Source organism: Neopelma chrysocephalum, unplaced genomic scaffold (genome assembly GCF_003984885.1).
Source record: "Neopelma chrysocephalum unplaced genomic scaffold, ASM398488v2 Primary Assembly neopelma1_43, whole genome shotgun sequence".
Taxonomy (NCBI): Eukaryota; Metazoa; Chordata; class Aves; order Passeriformes; family Pipridae; genus Neopelma; species Neopelma chrysocephalum.
The window spans coordinates 23,126,807-23,147,025 of record NW_020897702.1 but is presented as its reverse complement, the minus strand read 5'-3'; the positions used below and the strand labels follow the sequence as shown (position 1 = coordinate 23,147,025).

Genomic DNA, 20,219 nt, shown 5'->3' with positions numbered 1-20,219 from the left:
GGTGCAGCTGTTGGTGTAGAAAAATACTGTACTCATGATGACACCTGGAACTGTTGTATACTGTATATCTGAGTAAATAAAGTTTTTCTCTGACACATTTAAAAAACCCCAAAGAAACAGAGAATCTCCCCATTGACAGGAGTTGATATTATCTCTGCAAGCTTTGGAGTCAGTTTTAACTCAATTTTTTTCCAAAATATCACAGTTAAATTCCTTCCTCTTAGAAGGACACATTTGATTCCAAAATAAGTGCTTCCAATTCATAAATTTAATGCAATTTGATGAGAAAGGCCTTAGACTGCAATGGCAGGTAAAAAAATTAAGTTGAGGCAATCTTTCCATTCACTGGAATTCAGGCTCAGTTAAACATATTTAGGAAAAATTGGAAAGGACAGGGATTTGGATATAATCTATTAAAAGTTTTTGACAGTGTAGAAGTGCTTCTAGATGTGTTTTCTGTTATGGGAGACAGATAGGAAGGATGTATGTCTTCATTACAGATTGAAAACTCACATGGGATGTTTCTCCACAGCAGTTTGCTTAAGTAAAAAAAGGGCAGATTACCGAGATAAAAGAAGTTATTGTTTGGTAGCAGAGAGAGGTGAGGTGCGTTGTTGCGCATTTTAAAGATATTTGGTAGATTTTTGGCATTGCAGGAAAAAATTTGATTAATCTCAGATGGGAGGATAAACTCTGCCATTCTGGGTTGCTTGAAATCTTCCTTGAGATTTCTTCCTACTTTTGGAAAGACCTTTCCTATTACATATTTTTTTTCAGGTGTATCCCTAACTTTTTTCTCCTTCATCTGCTATTCAAAATGAACAGAAGTTGCACATTTAAAATATAGAAAAGACTGACTATGTGTTAAGAGTAGAGTGAGTTTACAGTAAGGTATGTTTACATGTATTTAGCAGTGTTAGGTTAGTGGTTGGACCTGATCTTAGAGGTCTTTTCCAACCTTAATAATTTTATGATTCTTTTCTTGTTCTGTAATATTGAAGACTTGCGTTTTAGGATGGGATTGTTTAATGTTTATGGATTTCTGCGTTTGAGGGGGAAGTGGATTCCAGAACTTGTTATTTCTAAGGTTGTCAGTGTCTGTGGGCTCTAGATACATGATACAGGACAGACACTTTGCACAAGTGGGTATTCTATCAGTTAAAGATGCTTTTAGACTTTTAAAACACTGTAAAGCATACTTATTTGACCCAGGAATGTTCTGAGATTCTCCTAGTGGGAGGTACAGAAAACCTAGTGAGGTGCAAGAAGTCTCGCCTACAGACACATAGAAACCAGGAGATCATGTCTAGATTATAAACAGATGTCTGCTTTTGAAGTGTGGTCTGCGCTGAGCAGTGCGTTTAAGTGAAGGTTTCATAGAATCATAGAATCAGCTGGGTTGGAAGGGACCTCTTAGATCATCAAGTCCAACCCTTGATCCAACACCACCATGGTTACTAGACCATGGCACTAAGTGCCACTAAGTCTCATCTTAAAAACCTCCAGGGACGGAGAATCCACCAGTTCCCTGGGCAGCCCATTCCAATGCCTGATTACCCTCTCTGTAAAGAATTTCTTCCTAGTATCCAACCTAAACCTCCTCTGACAGAGCTTAAGACCATGCCCTCTTGTCTTACTGATAGTTGCCTGGGAGAAGAGACCAACCCCCACCTGGCTACAATCTCCTTTCAGGTAGTTGTAGAGAGTGATGAGGTCTCCCCTGAGCCTCCTCTTCTCCAGGCTGAACAACCCCAGTTCCCTCAGCCTCTCCTCATGGGACTTGTGTTCAAGTCCCTTCACCAGCCTTGTTGCTCTTCTCTGGACCTGCTCCAGCCCCTCAATATCCTTCCTGAACGGAGGGGCCCAGAACTGGACACAGTACTCCAGGTGTGGCCTCACCACTGCTGAGTACAGGGGAAGAATCACTTCCCTGGACCTGTTGGCCACACTGTTCCTGATCCAGACCAGGATCCATTGGCCTTCTTGGCCACCTGGGCACACTGCTGGCTCATGTTCAGCTTCCTGTCAATCCAAACTCCCAGGTCCCTTTCTGCCCGGCTGCTCTCCAGCCACTCTGTCCCCAGTCTGCAGTGCTGCATGGGGTTGTTGTGGCCGAAGTGCAGGACCTGGCACTTGGCCTTGTTGAACCTCATCTTGTTGGAATCAGCCCAACTCTCCAGCTTGTCCAGGTCCCTCTGCAGAGCCCTCCTGCCTTCCAGCTGATCAACACTCCCCCCCAACTTAGTGTCATCTGCAAATTTGCTGATGGTGGACTCAATCCCCTCATCTAAATCATCAGTAAAGATATTAAATACAACTGGGCCCAACACTGATCCCTGGGGGACACCACTAGTGACCCGCTGCCAACTGGATGCAGCACTGTTCACCACCACTCTCTGGGCCCAGCCATCCAGCCAGTTCCTAATCCAGCACAGAGTGCCCCTGTCCAAGCCGTGGGCTAACAGCTTTTTCAGGAGAATGCTCTGGGAAACGGTGTCAAAGGCCTTGCTGAAGTCCAGGTAGACCACATCCACAGCCTTCCCCTCATCCACCAGGCTGGTCACCTGATCATAAAAGGAGATCAGGTTGGTCAGACAGAACCTGCCCCTCCTAAACCTGTGCTGGCTGGATCTGATCCATTGTCCATCCTGTAGGTACTGTGTGATTGCACTTAGGATGATCTGCTCCATCATCATAAGGCCTTGCTAAATATACAGCTCCTGGTTTCCAAAATGGGGAGCCCTTGTTTCCCTCTGTCACCTCTGTTCCCAGTTATGCCATCATTTCTTCCTTGTGCAAGCACTTCAACTCATGTTCTAATCACAAGCTAATGAAGTTCACAAAAAAACCCCCACCTATTTCCACCTGTTAGTTTTCTGGCATTCAGATATGTTGAGGTGGCCTGTGGTGCAAACATGTGGGCACCAAGGCTGGCTCTGAAGTGCAAGCAGTAGGGAGATAGGTATAGAATATCTTTTTTTTTGATAACCAAGCATATTCCTGTTCTTTTGTTTTCTGTGTCTTCGCTTTTATCTTAGCTCTGGTGACTGCTGAGTGTAACTCATGGGTATTTGATTTGGTTAGGACCCTACTGCTTTTGTCAGCTCAAGTGGGTCAGCTGTCAAGAGTGGTAAATAGGGGGGAAGAGGACAGCTTTTAATTTAGATTTCAAGTAACTGTTTTCTAAGTTTCAGTTCTTCACTACTTGTGAAGCTTTGTATGGTCTATTCTAGTCACATCTCTGTTTTCTAGGTAGATAACTTTCCCCTTCTTTCTCATCCCTACTTTATTCTTAGACCTGGTTCATGCTGCCTTTGACATATAAATATGATACTGGTTTTTCATCTGGGAGTGCTAATCTATGTTCTCAGATGTTCACAGATTGTTAAAACATTGAGTTTCTAAGACCATTGCAATTGTGTACGAAGTTTTTATCACAAATATTAACTTTGAAATAATTTTGATACCATTTTGAAATGATCCAGTTTTCAGTGTTTTTTTAGGGCTTTTCCTATTAGACATGAAAGACATAGCAACACAACTTCGGTTCAAACAATGTTCAATTGTTAAGATATTGTACTAATTTGACATTGATTGCATCCGAATATCTTTCTAAATTGATTACTTATTTAAAAACAATAATTTGTGTTTGTGATATCCCTTTTACTTATGTCTTTATATTTGGGTCCATTCACTACACAGTTATGCATGACTCTGAAGAAGTGTGTATGTTTTGGGATTATAAGCAAGCAACGTATGGTGACTAGAAATACAGCTCAGAAACAAGATTTAGCCATAATCAGTCTGCTTAATGCTGATTTAGTGAGGTATGCATGTAAGCATTTGGTCTATTTTCCCCTTTTGCCCAGAGAGAACCGCTAGGCCAGAATGGCCATAATCACTTTGAGCATCATCATCCTTACCAAATTTTTCACCATTTTTAATAGCCTGTGCATTTCTAAAAATACTTCTGTATTCTTCCTGGGAAAGGGAAGAGGTCCTCTGAGTCCAGGAAGGGATGTGAAGTACAGGTAGTTTGACTCAGGTACCTGTTTGCTCTGTTTGGAGCTGCAGCAGTGGCCTTTTGTGAAGGTTTTCACAATGCTTATGTTAGGAATTTATGAATTGAAGCTGGATGTGCTCCTCTTAATTTCTCTGTCCCCGTTTCAGAATAGAATGGCATAGTACTGTTTTAGAGAGATTGGTTTTGTCTTTGCTCTGTGTGATTTCATTTGAACTGCTGAGCTCTGCAAGTGTATCTTGGCAAGAAACCCTTTTTGGTTAAGTTTTTGTGGAGAAGGAAATTGAGGTCATATTAAACACATGGAGTTGAATGTCAGCACTTGTTAATTTGGTTTGAAAATACTAGTGAGTGGGATAGGAAGGGAGAGAATATGCACTTAAAACACCCAGCACAGAAGTATTGTAGAAATCTGTTTCTTTGGACACTAGAATAAAAAATAGCTTGGTAATACTAGATGTCAGAGGCTTTTACAAGGCAGTGAAATTTTGGAGAAATTGTGACTACTTAGTGTTCAGACTAATAAACTGTGGTTGTCAGGTGGTAAGTGATACAGAGAAAATTCCTGTGCAACTTCAAAGGGGAAGTTTAGTGTTAATAAATTGGTGGTTCTCTAAAATTGCAGTGCTTAGCTGCTTTTCAAAGGTTAAGTTCTGGTTTAAATAAAATTGCATTTAAAGTGTGATACTTTATCTAGCATACAGCTGCCACAGGCAGCCACTTCTCAGAAGAAGAATTTAACTTCTGTGACTGCCTCTGTCTTTGGCAGAACCCCCAGGAAATGTCAGCTGCTCCGAAATACTTACACATCTCCATGAACTTATATTTTTCAAATGAATTTGAAAAAAATAATATATCGCCCAATTTCTGGGAGTTCTATGTTGCTTAGATGTAAGAGATACATAAAGTTAAATAGCAGCAAGCTTTAGAGGTATAGAATAGTACTTTGTTAATGATAATTCCACTTTTGTTAATTATTACTAAATTCTACCACAGTCTTGGTAGAATGTACATTTGAAGTATGCTGAGTTTTAAGAATTTTAGAGATCTAGTTGTGTTTAGTTTAGTGAGGGAATGTATATCTTATTATTGCAGTAATTTGCTATTAAAGTTTGGGATATCTCCCTTTTGGAGCTTGAAGCTTGCTTTTACATGGCAATTAGGGTGAAACACATTTAATTCCCTGCAAGTAAACTGTAAGTAATTATTAAACACTTTAGAAATTTAATGCAAATATTATGCAGTGTCTTGTGGCTGACAGATATTGGGAGGAGAGATGAACCAGAAATAGTAATGCCCTGTTTTGAGGCCAGGAGTGAGTCCAGGTTTGTAGAAAAATTCAGTGATTTATGTGAGAACAACTGATTAATTGGGAAAAGCAAATAGCAGGATGTAATATCCTCAAAATACGAGGAAATGTTTATGTGATAGAAGGCTTGCCTGTTTTTCCCAGCTGAGTGAGATGACTTCATTATAGTCGGCTTGCTGAGTGACTGTTCATTTGGGAAACGTTAGCAACTCCACGGATGGGTGGATGAATAAATTCGTATGACAAAGTTGTGAGAGCTGGAGACTTTCAGGGTAGTGTACAGATCTCTGAGCAAAAATCTGGGTAATATTTCTGGAAGTTCTCAGACCCTGCTAGCTCCTGTAGGGAATGTGATGGAAGCTAATGTATGTTTTGTGCTTTTGAAACTTGATTCAGGTTTTATTTTTTGTAATGCTACATGCACGATGACCAGTTGTTATTCCATTTGTACACTTGTATGTCTGTTAGAAAAATACTCCACATACTGGATTTGTCTGAATACTGAAACACTTTTTTCCTGCTTCATTTTACTTATGTATTTCAGAGAGTTGGCATTTATTAGGGGTTTTGCTATAGGCAGGTAGTTACTGAAGTTAAAGTGGCTGCTTGGGGCAGATGAGGCCACAGAGTGAGGATTCCTTGCATAGTTATCCATGCTCTCTACATGAAATAATTTAATAGTCACACAGTTTTCAGACAAATTCTGTGAAATGTATACATTTGGAAGTCAGTTTGAAAGAAGATGACTCAATGACTAGAATGTTTTATGTTGCTGAATTCATGGCAGCACTGCATAGGGAGTGCTAGCAAACCCGCCTTCTGCGCATCATTCCTGCTCTTTTGATCTGTTTGGTCAGAAATGTGATGTGATAGATCATGAGCTTCCATGGGTAGCAAGGCAGTTACAGTTGTCTTCAGGCACAGAGTGAAAAGCTTGGTCTTTTTCATCATGGAAACTTGTTCCCTGATTTAGGTTTTTCTAATGTACATATAGAAATAAAGGTAAATTTCTCCCTGGGGAAGTTTCTTACTTGTTATTCTTATGTCAGTCTCCTTTGGGTTTCTTCCCCAGGCCATATCTTCTGACATTTCCAGCTACTTTAATCTTTTCATCTGGCTTAGTCTGTCAATTATATACCGATCATTGCATAAAAATAGAAGCTTGGTATCAGTAATTTTATTTACATGTAAGCCCACCCAGATCTCCTTCTGCTTGTATATTAAATACTTGAGGCATTTAGCTTTGTATCTTATTTTATTGAAGAAGTTGACTGTGATTCTTATGGTCACATGCTGTACTTGTAGACCTGTTTTGGAGTCCTATGTATTTCATGGCCTTGGTGACTCAGTTTGCTTATTTTGACTGTTTCCCAAAATTATAATTTGGACTGAAAATACTTTTATAAATTTATTTAATATTACCAAGTTTTCCTGTTTTAAAAATGCCTGATGTTTGCTATATCGAGAGCTATAAAAAATCTGAAATTATTTTTGATGTCCTTGCAAATCTTTGAGATTTTAGACTTATCGCCTGAAATTATGTTCCTTCGGTGAAAACATTTGCATTGTTTCAGATAAAGTACAGTTGTTTGTAACATGCAAACTGGACATGAGATATTGCTTTGCAGTAGTTACTAATCTGCTGATGAATGATTCTTGTAGAGATTGGAAGGGAATGGCGTAGGCTGCAAACTGAATATAATGAGTTTCAAAAATGTAAGCAATTTAAAATACTGCTTGGATGTGAATTAAAATATTCAGAAGCCACAGAGTTTCTCAATCTTGATCCTTTTTAGCCATCCATAATGCTGTCATCGCAGAAGTGTTTCCTAGAGTTTCTGGACCGCAAAAAACTAGGATAACTGTGTAGATGAAACACCAATGCTTATAAATTGCAAAAGGTGTACTCTGACTGTGGTTTTGATTGGCTTGCAGAGGAGTGTTTGGTTTGCAGGCTCTACAGTGCCTGTATTTGAGCAGCAAGCTTGTCCCAGTTGTGTTGTGAGATTTATGAATAGTGTAGAATCCCTTCACTGAGACTTAAGGTGATGCATTTTGCCTTGTGTTTTGCTGTAGGATGGGAACAAGCACATAGCTTAGGAGTCTTAGCTGATGGGCATCAACTTATTAAGTCAAGTTTTGTTTGTATGTCTGTATTTTGAGGCATTTCATTGGGAATGTGTGCCACCTAAATGATAACTCTAAAGAGTGAGACTTTTCAATTGAGAAATTGTGATTGTGAGATAAACTTGTCATAGGAAAGAGGTCAGAAGGTACTGAAAAAACCCTGCATATGTTAATGAGGGTTTGGAAATCCCAGAATTTTGTGAGTTTTTTCCCAAAATAAGTGCATCCACCCTAAAATTGTACTAAATCAGGTTTTAGAGAGGCAGCTGTCACCCGGCGTATCTTGCTATACGAATGGGCTCTACCATGTTGGAGATTCGTGTCTCAAGAACTTTTGTTAGGGTATAGATACATGCCTTCTTATCTCACTGGTAACAGAAGTAGTAGTGTCTGCCTCTTTCTTCAGTTTAACAGTCTGTCCATTTTCTGTGGTCTTCACAGGCTCATGTGGTGACTTCTATCTGTTTGGGTCAAAATAGCCCTTTTTAGCAGAGACCAGCAACTTTGCATTTTAAGCTCACTTGCCATTCTTTGCGAGTGAAAAGCAGGATGACTGCTTGGGGCAAATGATGGACAATCATGCATTTACCCACTCAGTTCTATCATGTGCTTCTTTGAGCTGTTTTTGAGAGAAACTTGAGGCTTTTCGAGTTTGAGGGATGTGGTGTAAGGGGTCAAGTTCATTCCCAGGTGATTAGAATTCACATTGCGAAAATTCCTTTTATATTTTGTCTGAATGCTGTGATGTTTGATGTATAATGTTATAGGTGTACCATGTTCCATTTTGGAGAGTTTTGTTTTGCAGAGGAAAAACAAAGGAAGCTGGAACTGAGTGAAAGAACAGGACTTGTTCAAGTTACATCTGTTTTTATTGTGTGATACGCCAACTCAGGAGTCTTTATGTCATAGGACCAAAGAATACCCAAATGTTATATGATAACCTAAAAAATTGTTCCCCAGGCGCTGATAAAATGGTTGTTTTGTGATGAGAAGGTTCATAGTATCGGATAAGCATGAAATCTCCCTTTCCTGGCCTTTAGTATTGGTACTTCAAAGGACTATATAGCTATCTGCCATGTCTGCACTGTCATGGGCATCCACTGAGAAAGACAGCAAATGGACCAACTTGTTATTTGCCAAGGTATTTCTGTATGATCCGAGCATCTGCCTTCTGTGTGTATGTGAGGTTGGCTCATTGTCCACAGGCAACCATGAGTGTAACCTGCTAATACTATTTTGGGACCAGGATGGTACTATTACTGCAAAGAGAAGAGAATTCATCTCAAATGTGTGCAGATTTGGGCATCACTTGGTCTGTTCAGCCTGGAGGAGACTGAGGGGTCATCGCAGTTACAACTTCCTCATGAGCACCAAGCCTGACAGAGTTCAAGAAGCGTTTGGACAACACTCTCAGGCATATGGTGTGATACTTGGGGCTGGCCTGTGCAGTGCTAGGAGTTGGACATTATGATCCTTGGGAGTCCCTTTCAACTAAGGAAACTACGATTTTCAAAAAAACCTTGATCACTTCTTAACCACTCTCTAAGTAACATCTCTGTAACGTATCTTTTTTTTCCTTTATTCCTCTGTGCATTCATGAATTGTTTCTTTGGAAAATAAATTAATTGTGTGTATTAATATCTTCTGTGTTACTGTTTTCAGCACATCATAGTGAATAAATATTATATCCTTAGCCCAGTAGGCAATAACGACCGTTAACCTGATTGTTAACTGATGGGTCTCACATGGAATGCTGAATGCATGCTCACTCCAAAATGGCAGAATCTGGCTCTCCTTTTTACTGTAATAAAGCTGCTTCTGTTTGCAGCACTGTGTTGCTGGGAAACTGCAGCTAATTTTTATGGCGCATGTCAGTAGTACTGATTCAAATTATACATTTCATTGAGTAGCTCTTATTTTTGTTTGTAAACTGCCTTCTCTAAGGGGAGAGAATTTTTTTGTTGTTGTTCTGTGGACAACAGTATCTATACCAGAGAATATGACTGAATCTGGAACAAAAGCTCAGATTGTTCTCTTGATAACATCATTGTACTTCCAAAGTTACTGAAGGGGGGATGGTGGCCTGGTTAAATTTACACCAGTTTGATAGTCAAGTCTAATGCAGGTATTCAGGAGAATTCCAGGTGAGGCATACACATCTCCTCAAACTGCTGTTTTTCTGTTTCAGATTCCATGGTGCAAAACTTCAGCATGTGGCGTGACTTTAAAGCGAAACAACAAAATAGACTGAGAGATTATGAATTGGAAAATTATGTCGTTTTGGTTCACAACACAGAGACGGTGGCAATTTTGGGATTGTGTAGAATATGCACTCCTTTTTAAAATGATTGTTGCACAGCTTGCATGTGGATCAGGACATGCATGCAATTACATGGGCAAAAAGTAGATGTAATTGGGCATGCACCTAAACAGGAAAATACATGTGTAAGGTAGAATCTGACTAATAAGTAAAAAATCTTTTGCTTGCTGAATCTGTATTCCTTTTCTAGCTAAAGGAGATGGTAGTCCATTTTGTGATGTTCACAGTCTGCTTAGGTTTGTAGCAGTGTCTTGTTGTTACTCTTGCTTGAGATGCCTCTGTGAAATGGGAGGAGTGTGTGTCTGAAGCCTGCTTGCTTAAACACGCGAGTCATGTCAGCTGCAATGCGGCAGTGCTTGGTGCTAATGAGGTGAGCAGCCAGAGCACCCGTCTGCTTATGTTTGCTCATCTCTGTGCAATTATGGCTGTGGGGATTGGAAAAAGGGATTTGAATTGGATGTGCCTCTGTTTTGGCCTTTCCAGAGTGTGGTTCTGTGTCCTCCTGAGGACTGGGCAGCATATATCTACTTCCTTTTTGGGAGTTAGGTGGTTGCTTCATTTTATTTAAGGCAAGCTCTAAATACATCCTGGTTGGGAGAAGAAAAGAAAAAGGGGAAGTAGAGAGAGGGGGACACCCTCCCTTCTTCCCCCCACCCTCCATCTCTCACAATTCAAATGCACTTTCAAATGAAATATATTCCTTGGGAATCTGTGTCTTCAAGTTGAATACATACAAGTCTGTATTTGTAAAGTAACATCTTTGGAATAGAGTAATCAGATTAATCAATTAATTTTGGCTAGATCTCAGTAGTTACAGCTGGCCTTTGGTAGGCACAGAAATGCAGATGCACTGTGATTTCTCAGCCCACCTGCTTTCTCTTTTTTAACCGTTAAAGTGCTGACTACAGTGTGAGCTCTGTATTTGATGCTGAAGTCATAAAGTTCTACTTCGAACATAAAGCGAGTAATGTGAATATCAAATCCTATTTGTCTTTTCCCATCCTCCTATGCCAGACTGTCTTCATTGAGCTTGATGCCTCCCGTCCAATCCTGTCGTATTCCTATTCCTGCAGCCTGTCTTTCAGTGTTTCTTTTTCAGAGAATTAGTCTGTAAAACTGTAGATCATGATTAATATCATGACTTACATCATTGGTCTTGGTGGCAAAGCTGGCTTTCCTTCTAGTTCCTGCCTTTATGTCACAGGGTGCTTCCCTGTTAGCTGATAAAGTTATTTTGAATACTTATAAATCACGTTGTTGAAATTACCTGTGTTAAAAATACTGCTGGTTTTTTGTGTTTTTTTAAGGCTCGTATCTAATCTCTGTTACTTTGGCAATATGTTGTGTAATGTTATACCACAAACAGAGGGATCAATACAGCTGGGACTGGGAAAGGTATGAACTGCATCATGTAGGCAAGAACCAGTGGTGGGAGACAGGAACCTCCTGAGCTGTTAATACAGCTGATGTGAATGTAGTGTAGAGCTAACACCCATAGAAAGGATGGCATGTCAACCTAGAAAAAGTGTCCTTCACCCTGGAAAGAAGCCCAAGATTGTGTGCCTTAAATAAAGTCTTGTTTTTGCTTAGTCCTACCTTTAAGTGGGTTAAGAGTGACATGTATGAAACAGCACAACTGTCAAGATGGATAGTAGGGAGAGTTGCTCTGTTTCAACACTCACTGTTGAAGTCTAGTATCTGTGTTGTGATCACAGATAGTGCAGTATTTCTTTGCCTGTTTACCTTTTGCTGATGGGATGGTAAAAAACTGGGATGTTTTTCTCTTCCGTCTTTAGGTCTCCGGGTGAAAGGGGAACTCGTTACTTCTTACCCACAAGTGGTGGTTGTGCGTGTGCCAACACCTTGGGTCCAGAGTGACAGCGATATCACAGTCCTTCGCCACCTAGAGAAGATGGGCTGTCGATTGATGAATCGTCCCCAAGCCATCCTCAACTGTGTCAACAAGTTCTGGACGTTTCAAGAACTTGCTGGTCATGGTGTGCCTCTTCCAGACACTTTTTCATATGGTAAGGCTTTTGGATCAAAAGGATAGCATAGTTGCCTACCACTATTTACGCTTTTGCAGTGCAAAGGATGTGAGTCAAGTTTTGGAAATTCATAGAAATTCGGTAGCATGAGGCTGGTTGCACAGCTAAGTGCTCAGTGACCAGGAGAGGAAATTAAAGTCGCGACACTCAGGTTCTGGTTTTGGCTTTGTTTATTAGCTGGTAATGCTTTGAGAAGAGTACTTTAACTGTACCTCAGCCTTCTAAGCAACTAACTTTGGCTGTTACTGCTAAAACATTTTTAACTCTTTTCCAATTACCAGAAACAACAGACAAGAACTTGGGGAACTAAATGTGCTAAGATACTACAGAGATCTAGCCTTTGTTAGAATTTGAAAATAGATTAAACTTCTATATGAATAAAAGTATCTGCAAATATATTAGCTTTTGTGGAAGGACAAAAAGAGTACAAGCCATTGTGTTCAGCTTTTAACAGTTGTTTGGGGTTTGTTTCCCATCAAAACAGATAATTATTGTTTCTTGTGCCTGCCTCTGGAGTCTGGTTCCTGACAGAGTGCTAGATTAGAGGAACCATTTGTCTGAGCTACCCTGAAGCTCCTAATTACAATCTGTTAAAGAACTGAAGATACCTCTCAACCTTCCTTTCTTTCTTGAGAAATGCTAGTGCTTTCCTCCCCTTTGTGTTGTTGCACCAATAGGCTTCCGTAATGGGAACTTGGCAAAAACAGAAACAAACTTGACGAACAAAACCCATGGTTTTCTATTAATTACTGTAAATTACTATTTCCATCACTTACTGTGAAAACACATCAGAGAAGAAACACACCGTTTCTTTATACATGTGGTTGCTCTAACTCATTCAGGAAGGAATGAGTTTTTAATTTTTTGGGGGGAAGGGAAGACCATGAATGATGGGATAATTGCAGAACATATCTGTTTGTTCATAACTCTCTGCCACTACTTTTAATGCCTGCCTCTGGAATTTGACAGAAGCATGACCTTTTTTTTTTTCTATTATTTTTTCTAAACTGCAAGTATCAAGTTATCAGTGAGAGCTGGCTTTGCCAAGTAAAGCAGGATGTGCTGAATGACATGTTATTCCATGGCATGCATTAAAATCCATGGTAGGGTAGTGATGGCTGCTGCTGGCTTTGTGACCAGTGTCTTGGCTTGACTTCTGCGCTTTACTGCACATGCTGTTAGAGGGGGCTCATCCCTTTGTCTCCTGACTTTCTCTTCTGTATTTCTTGTACTTGGTCAGCTTTCTGTGAATTGAATTCAAAGAACCTTGGAGTATCAACCATAATCGTGTGAATGGCCATTAAAAGCTACTCTCTAAGGTCCTTACAGATGCAGTGAGATTAAAAGGTTTAAGTACTACATTAGGATATAGGGAAAATGAGATACAGGACACTTGAGCCTTGGAAAGGGGGGAGGTGGAGTGACAAAGTATTGGTTGTTGCTGCTCTCTGGATTATGCCTTGTCATTGTATTCCATGTTGCTTTCCTGGTTAGTAGTTTGGATGGAACTGTTACTAGTGTTGTGTCTCTGCTGTTTTCCTTTTAGACACTTGAAAAGGTGGGAGTTAGAGTAAAAAGGGTAAACTTGAACAAGATGATAGAGTCTGGTCATTCAGATTTGGAAAATTAGATTGAGCCTTTTGCAATTGTGATCAAGAGGCCTTTGTCAACTTGTGTCTTCAATTTCAAAGGAAGTAGGAGTTAGTATCCCACAGATCACAAACACCTTCAAAGTCTGACCATGCTCCATGACCAAGTTTCTCTTAACTGGTATTTTTAACGCATTATCTAAGCTGTAAGGGTGGGAGGAAGGTATGCCGATTACATCCCCAATTAGGCCACACCAGACTGGTGGCACATAATGTTGTTGGTTTTCTTTTTGCCAGGTGGTCATGAGAATTTTTCCAAAATGATTGATGAGGCGGAAGTGCTGGAGTTCCCTATGGTGGTGAAGAACACGCGGGGTCATCGAGGTGGGTGTGAGGTCAGGGGTGAGGCCAAGGAATATTCTGAGCAGCACTCTAAGATTTGGTCTCATCAAGGAATGATAGTTAAGAAGGTCTTCTGTTAGGTGCTGGACTTCTTTCCAGTACATATAAATTTTATCCCGCTTCGACTTCTGAATGTTGAATAGACTGCAACACTGGGAAACAGTTTTAGTAGAGCCTAGTCTTGCAGTAGTGTGGGGGGAAAGGGGTTCAAACTTATGGTGCATTGGTGACTTCTGTGAGGAAGGCTTTGAACTGGAATAATGGGAGGTTGGGCCTTAGGAAAATAAAGAGAAGTCTACATGGATTTTAGGGATGCTTTTAAATAGGCTTAAGAAATGAAATCTCAGTTCATTCAGTGACTTTTTTTCTACTTGACTTTGGCTGTAATTAGGATTCAAATTTGAATAAAATCTGACATATTGTTTGTTGAACTGGATCTCTGTTTTTCTGAAAAATACCTCTGACAGTGCCAGTGGTATTACAGCAGGTTCAGATTAAATTTTTTCTGTTATTAGTCTTTTGTTTTAAGTATTGGATATGAAACAACACATTAACTTAATTTAGTGTTAGATAGCAATCTACTAAAGGAAACTGGGTATAAATCAATTTCAGAGGTTATTTGCACAGGAGGTTGCTCTGTTCTTAATATACTTTAAAACCAATTTAAAAAATACTAGAAATATAAACAGACTAAAAATGAAGTTTGAGCACATAAACCAGCAATTGCTTTAAGCAAAATCATAACTAAAAGACAACACTTCTTCCTTCTTATTGTGTGTCAGTGTGCTGCCACTCTATGCTGCTCTGGTGCATCTCTTCTGCTGGCTTGAGTGCTTCTGTAGCCATGTAGTAAAAGGAATCAGGAACGGATGCTGGATGAATCTAGATGGGTTATTTTTACTTAGATTAATTCCTTACTTGACTTAGCACTTACTGACACAAATGCTTGTCTTGATGTAATGGAAGAGTGAGAACAAAATGCTGGGGCTGGGGAAGATGAGACCTGCTTCTCTTGGTGGTAACACCACTTTGGTTTTAAAGTATGTGTGGAGCTATAAAGCCAAGTTGGAGTTTGATTTTGCAGCAAGCTGAATTTCACAACTGTGGAATATCTGAGACAGTGGATTTGACTTGACACTGCCTCTAGTTAAGATCTGCTAAATAATGATAGTTACAGCTCTTGACTTCCTTCTCCCTTTTTTAACTAGGATACATGTAAATCTGTTTTGCTTTTAGAGCACTTTAAATTCCAGGCATTCTAATGCAGATTTATGCACAGTACATATCCTTTCACATTAAGAGAGTTGGGGAAACTTTTTCACATTAATTGAAGAACAGCCATTTAGAAATGGCATTTAAAATAAACAGGCAAACATGGTCATAGGTACTGTCAGATGAATAAAAGTAGTTTTAGCTGTGTTTTCTGTGTAATTTGCTGCTGCAGCAAATGTACCAATCTTATTTTTGCCAAGACGTTGTGATGCTGCATAATTCCCAAGAACTACGGAGTTTCCCTCCTTGGCATCATTCTTCCTATTTAATTTCAAGAATGCAGTAGGATTATTAAGTGCCTGTAGGAGACATAAAGTCTGGAATAGGAGAAAGGAGGAAGAGAAAGCACATGGAGGTTTTTGCTGTCTTGTCATGATTTTTAAGCTTACATTCTCATTTCTCTGTAATGAGAAATTCTGTGTTCCTCAAGCAACGTTCTGTGTTATGGAGACCTTAAATCCTGACTAAAGAGGCTGCCCCAGTTGGGCTTTGGAGCACTTGGTGGAATTCTTTACATGTTATTTCTCCTCCTTGTGCTACTGCTGCATTTCTGTCGCCTTATTTAAGATAGGCAGTTTATCAATTTATTTTTGTACTCTGTTAACATTGTAACATAATTTGAACGACATTCTGCGACAAGAACTGTGCAGCCCTATTGCAAAACATAAGTCTAATATGACATAGAAAGAGCCCTTAGGAAATGGGAAAAGGAGTTGGGAAATGTAGCTTAAGGTGGGAAGGAATGCAGCCTTTTAAGACTAGAAATGAGGTGGAAATTGGTAGAATCTGTTTCAGAAGTGACTTTCATCAGTATTGGTAAAATTGGGAAAGAACAAAGAAGTCTTTGGTGTGCTCTAGAAGGGAAGGGGAATGAATTGGCATATTTTAGTTTAAAAATTCCAAGTCCTAGAGGTGTTGCTTGCAGAAAAGCTAATGATTTCTAAAGAGTTTTTTGGTTTTTTTTTTTTTAATTGTAGTGTATTCCATTCATTTCATGTCTTGTGGAATCTGGTAAATTATCTTGGATACTGTAGAGTCTAGTATTTTCCTCTGAATGTAGTTGTTCCACTGCAAAACCTCATTCTGGAGTTGTAAGCCCTTGTAGGTAATGGGAAGAGCAGCATTCAGCAACTTCCCAACAGGGAAATGGTTGATTATGCAGTGGCACACTTGTGACTTCAGAGTTTTTAGTTGCCCAGTATTTAACAGTTTCATGTCGTTGGTTCCTGTGTGTCAAAGCTGTAGGTTGTGGGTCCAGTCCTCTTGGATGAATAAAATTGTTATTAATTAAATGTCTACTGCTCTTTAAATATTTCTTCCCTTTTTTCTCTCACTAAGGACTTGTACCAAAAGGAGTTGAAATTGCAAGACCACCTTCTTTATCTACAAGTTTTTCTTTTTTCTTTCTTTCCTTTTTTTTTTCTTTTTTTTTTTTTAAACTCCTCACATGTCTCCTCAGTTCTGTCAGCAGCACTTGAACACTTAAAAGCGCTGCATCAGTGGAACACTGTTGTCCATGGCAGAATTTGTAAATGGGTATATGGATGGGGCCTGTGAGAACAGGCAATATGCTGGTCAGAGGTTTTATTTTCATGTGCTGAATCACTGATGCAGCTCAAATGGGTAGCTGTTTTCAGTCTTCTGATGTTCTTTTTCTCCATACAGGTAAAGCTGTGTTCCTGGCACGAGACAAGCACCATTTGGCCGACCTAAGCCATTTGATTCGTCATGATGCCCCTTACTTATTTCAAAAATACGTTAAAGAGTCCCATGGCAAGGATGTACGTGTCATCGTAGTAGGAGGTCGTGTGGTGGGCACCATGCTCCGCTGCTCAACAGATGGGAGGATGCAGAGTAACTGCTCACTTGGTAGGAAAAGCATTGTTCATAGTTTTGGTCAGAATTTTTCAATCCAGCTGAAAAATCACAAAGCCAACTGAAATAAGCTGCAGGTTTTATTTTGTATTAATTGTGTTTACTGCTGGGGGCTTATAGAGGGAACATAAGAGTAGGGATTAAGTAAGATGCCTGTTGAGCAGACACAGAGGGAGAGACATTCTCTGCCCACAGTATTAGATGGATAGGATGGATGAAAAGCAGGGGAAAGTTCTAGAACGCAAATGGAGCAACTGATGTGGTAGTGGCAGTTTCATGCTAATGCCATGTTATCATTTGTTCCATCCTGTTGAGAGGAACAGAAAAAGAAGGAAGACAGAAAGCGACACTTAAGGGAGGTGGAGGAGAGAGTTGGCAAGAGGGTAGAAGAGAATGTTAAGAGAGGAAACTGTTGAAGGCAATAAACAGTTGGATTGCATTGTGCATCTTCTGTGCTGCCTTAAGTCTGTCAAGTTCCCCTCTGTAACCGCTTCCTTCAAAGACCGTTATGTGGAAGGAAGAGGAGGTTACTGCATTGATTGTAGCATACTCAGAACTGAGACTGCATAGCTTTGGACACAGGGTTTATGAAGGTAAAAGGAGGAAGGAATGTTGAGGTTGCCTGACTAAAACTGTACTGAACCTGAGCAGGGATGGGATAAAATATGTTCATGTGTAGTACAGTTTTGGTTAGTCAAAATGCCTGAGAGGTTTTAGTTACTACCTGATGCTGAGGAAATGTAGCCTGAAAGATTTTTCTGCTAAATTTTTTTTCTGTTTGTTATTTTTTGGGTATTTTTCGAACTTAAGTATTGTGATAGATGAAGTCTGAGTCAGTTAATTCTTAGATGATGGACTGTTAACTGGACCAGCTGCGGTTCAGACACAAATGATCCCTAATTCTTGCTTTAAAGGCAGTAACCTGTGATAACAAGTTGAGAGGGGACATCATGAGTAGACGACGCCTTAACCCCCACTCCCCCCCAATTATATTTGTTAGAGCTGTAGTCTTATCAAGAGCTTGTGACAACTTACAAATATGTAGGGAAAGCCTCCACCTTAGAAGGAACAAGTGTGGTTTTTTAGTTCATTTTTTTTAATATCCTGGGATCATAAAAATGTGTGATACTTTTTCTGGACTAAAAAGTCATCACTTAACTGCTTTTTAAACAAGTCGTAATCTTGACCTGCTAAAGGCAGGTCAGAATATTTTGAAATCCTCATGTGGCTTCAAGTTCATTAGTAGTCACAGAGGAAAAGGAGGTTGATTTCTGAGTCATCAGCAGTCTGCTTGCAGGCTCACTTTGGAGCTTCCCAACAGAAAAGTGCTAACCAGCTGAGAAGGATGTCAGTCACCCATGACCAGAGTACAGACAGCAAGTTTTTTTCACTTTTTCCAGGTGGTGTAGGAATGATGTGCTCACTGAGTGAACAAGGCAAGCAGTTGGCAGTCCAAGTGTCAAACATCCTGGGGATGGATGTGTGCGGCATTGACCTGCTGATGAAGGACGACGGTTCATTCTACGTCTGCGAGGCCAATGCAAATGTAGGTTTCATTGCCTTTGACAAGGCTTGTAATTTAGATGTAGCTGGTATCATAGCGGACTATGCCGCTTCTCTGCTCACCCCCGGCCGCTTGACGCGGCGCATGTCCTTGCTCTCTGTGGTGTCCACGGCAAGCGAGACTAGCGAGCCAGAGCTGGGCCCTCCAGCTAGTGCCGCTGTCGACAATATGAGTGCTAGCTCCAGCTCTGTCGACAGCGACCCTGAGACCACGGAGAGAGAGTTGCTCACCAAGCTCCCGGGGGCTCTATTCAACATGAACCAGCTATTAGCCAATGAGATTAAACTCCTGGTGGAGTGATGCCACGTGTAAATAGATGACCAACAGAACTCTCTCTTGTAAATTTTTTTTTTAAGCCAACTTGCAATGCTGTTTATCAGAGACGCTCAGAGGAAATGAGGAAAGGGGGTGGGTGTGTCAGTCAAGAGAGCAAGAGTAAAAGGCACACGTGCTGTGATTGCTGTCCCTACCTTTTTGCAGAACATTAAATTGTCTTCATTCTTCAGCATCAGCTTTACAATAAAGATGTTCAGTTCATGACCAGGCAGCAGATTTATTTGAATGCTGCTTTGGTCCCCAGATATATTGCAGTTCATGTGTCTTCACAGGCAAGCATTGAAGCATGATTCACACTTGAAGATTTTCAGAAAGTTGTCTGGCAGCTCTCTAGAAACTTCTGTGAATTACTGCACCAATAAAGTCTCTTCTACCTCTGTAAGGCTTGATCCTGTAAATTGCTGAGTGCCTCAAATTCTTTATGTGAGTTGAAGGTGTTAGATACCAAGTATTTCAAAATTTCTGGACAGCCTACTGTTCCTACTCTTGTAGGTGGGAGCTGTAAGTTCAGGATCCTTTTAAAGTCATCACTTTCTGACCTTGCAGGACATGGCCTTTCAAATGATGAGGCTGAGAGAAGCGTCAGTTGACTTAACAAGAACTTTCTGTAAAAGTCTGTAAATTGTACCATCTTGGTATTAAGTGGCAGCTTTGTGTCTAAATTTCTTTATAAAGCTTTTGAAGGAGGCTATTAGTACTTGTGTTTTTCTCATTTCAAATCCTGATTTTTGAAGGTATCTAGGAGAATTAGTCATGTTCTATTTGTGGGCAGAAATGGCACGTTTTAACTATTTTTTGCATGGTTGGAGGAGATAAACAGCACTGTAATGTTTGGTATACAAAATGATGTTTAATCCAATGTGAAAATGAATTACACTAGTTTAAAGCAAACGTGCATCGACTTGTGTTTGTTAGTGTTTTAGTCTTTCTGAGAGAGATCTGCAATGTTAATGTTCCTTTTTCTTTAATACATGCTAGTCCAACACTTCCTTCTCTATGCCTGCATCTTTAACAGTGGCCAAAGTGAAAACACTGCAGATTGTTTGTTAAGAAAACACTGAGATATAGCCTGTACATTGTTGGGGTTTTGTTTGTTTGTTTTTATTTTTCGCTTTTTTTCGGAGGGAGGAATGTGGTAAGGCGTGGAGGAGGGAAGAGCTGGTTAAAAGTGATTAGTCGTTCAGAGGAACTTTAGAATAAAGCAGTTCACACAATATGTACCAGGCTTACTTTTTCCCCACTGAACATAAAAGCTGATGTTGGCAGAAATCCAAAGAGTTTAACTGGGGAGAAATACTCAGTTTGTAGCTTTGGGAAAAAAACGCGTTAGATTTAAAAAAAAAAAGAAAAAGAAGA

At 40.1% G+C, this 20,219-nt stretch overlaps 1 protein-coding gene across 9 annotated transcripts in view; it reads left to right on the top strand.

Moving 5' to 3' along the window:
• Positions 1-20,219, top strand: part of RIMKLB (ribosomal modification protein rimK like family member B) — a 43,349-nt gene extending 23,130 nt beyond the window's left edge. For 8 of the 9 annotated variants that reach the window (XM_027677643.1, XM_027677639.1, XM_027677641.1 and 5 more), the window contains 4 exons: positions 11,574-11,804; positions 13,712-13,798; positions 16,754-16,957; positions 18,364-20,219. In XM_027677643.1, the coding sequence (XP_027533444.1) occupies positions 11,574-11,804; positions 13,712-13,798; positions 16,754-16,957; positions 18,364-18,827 (986 nt within the window). In that variant the 3' untranslated portion in view covers positions 18,828-20,219. The remainder of the gene's footprint in view (positions 1-11,573; positions 11,805-13,711; positions 13,799-16,753; positions 16,958-18,363) is intronic. The other variant, XM_027677646.1, reaches the window with a different exon arrangement.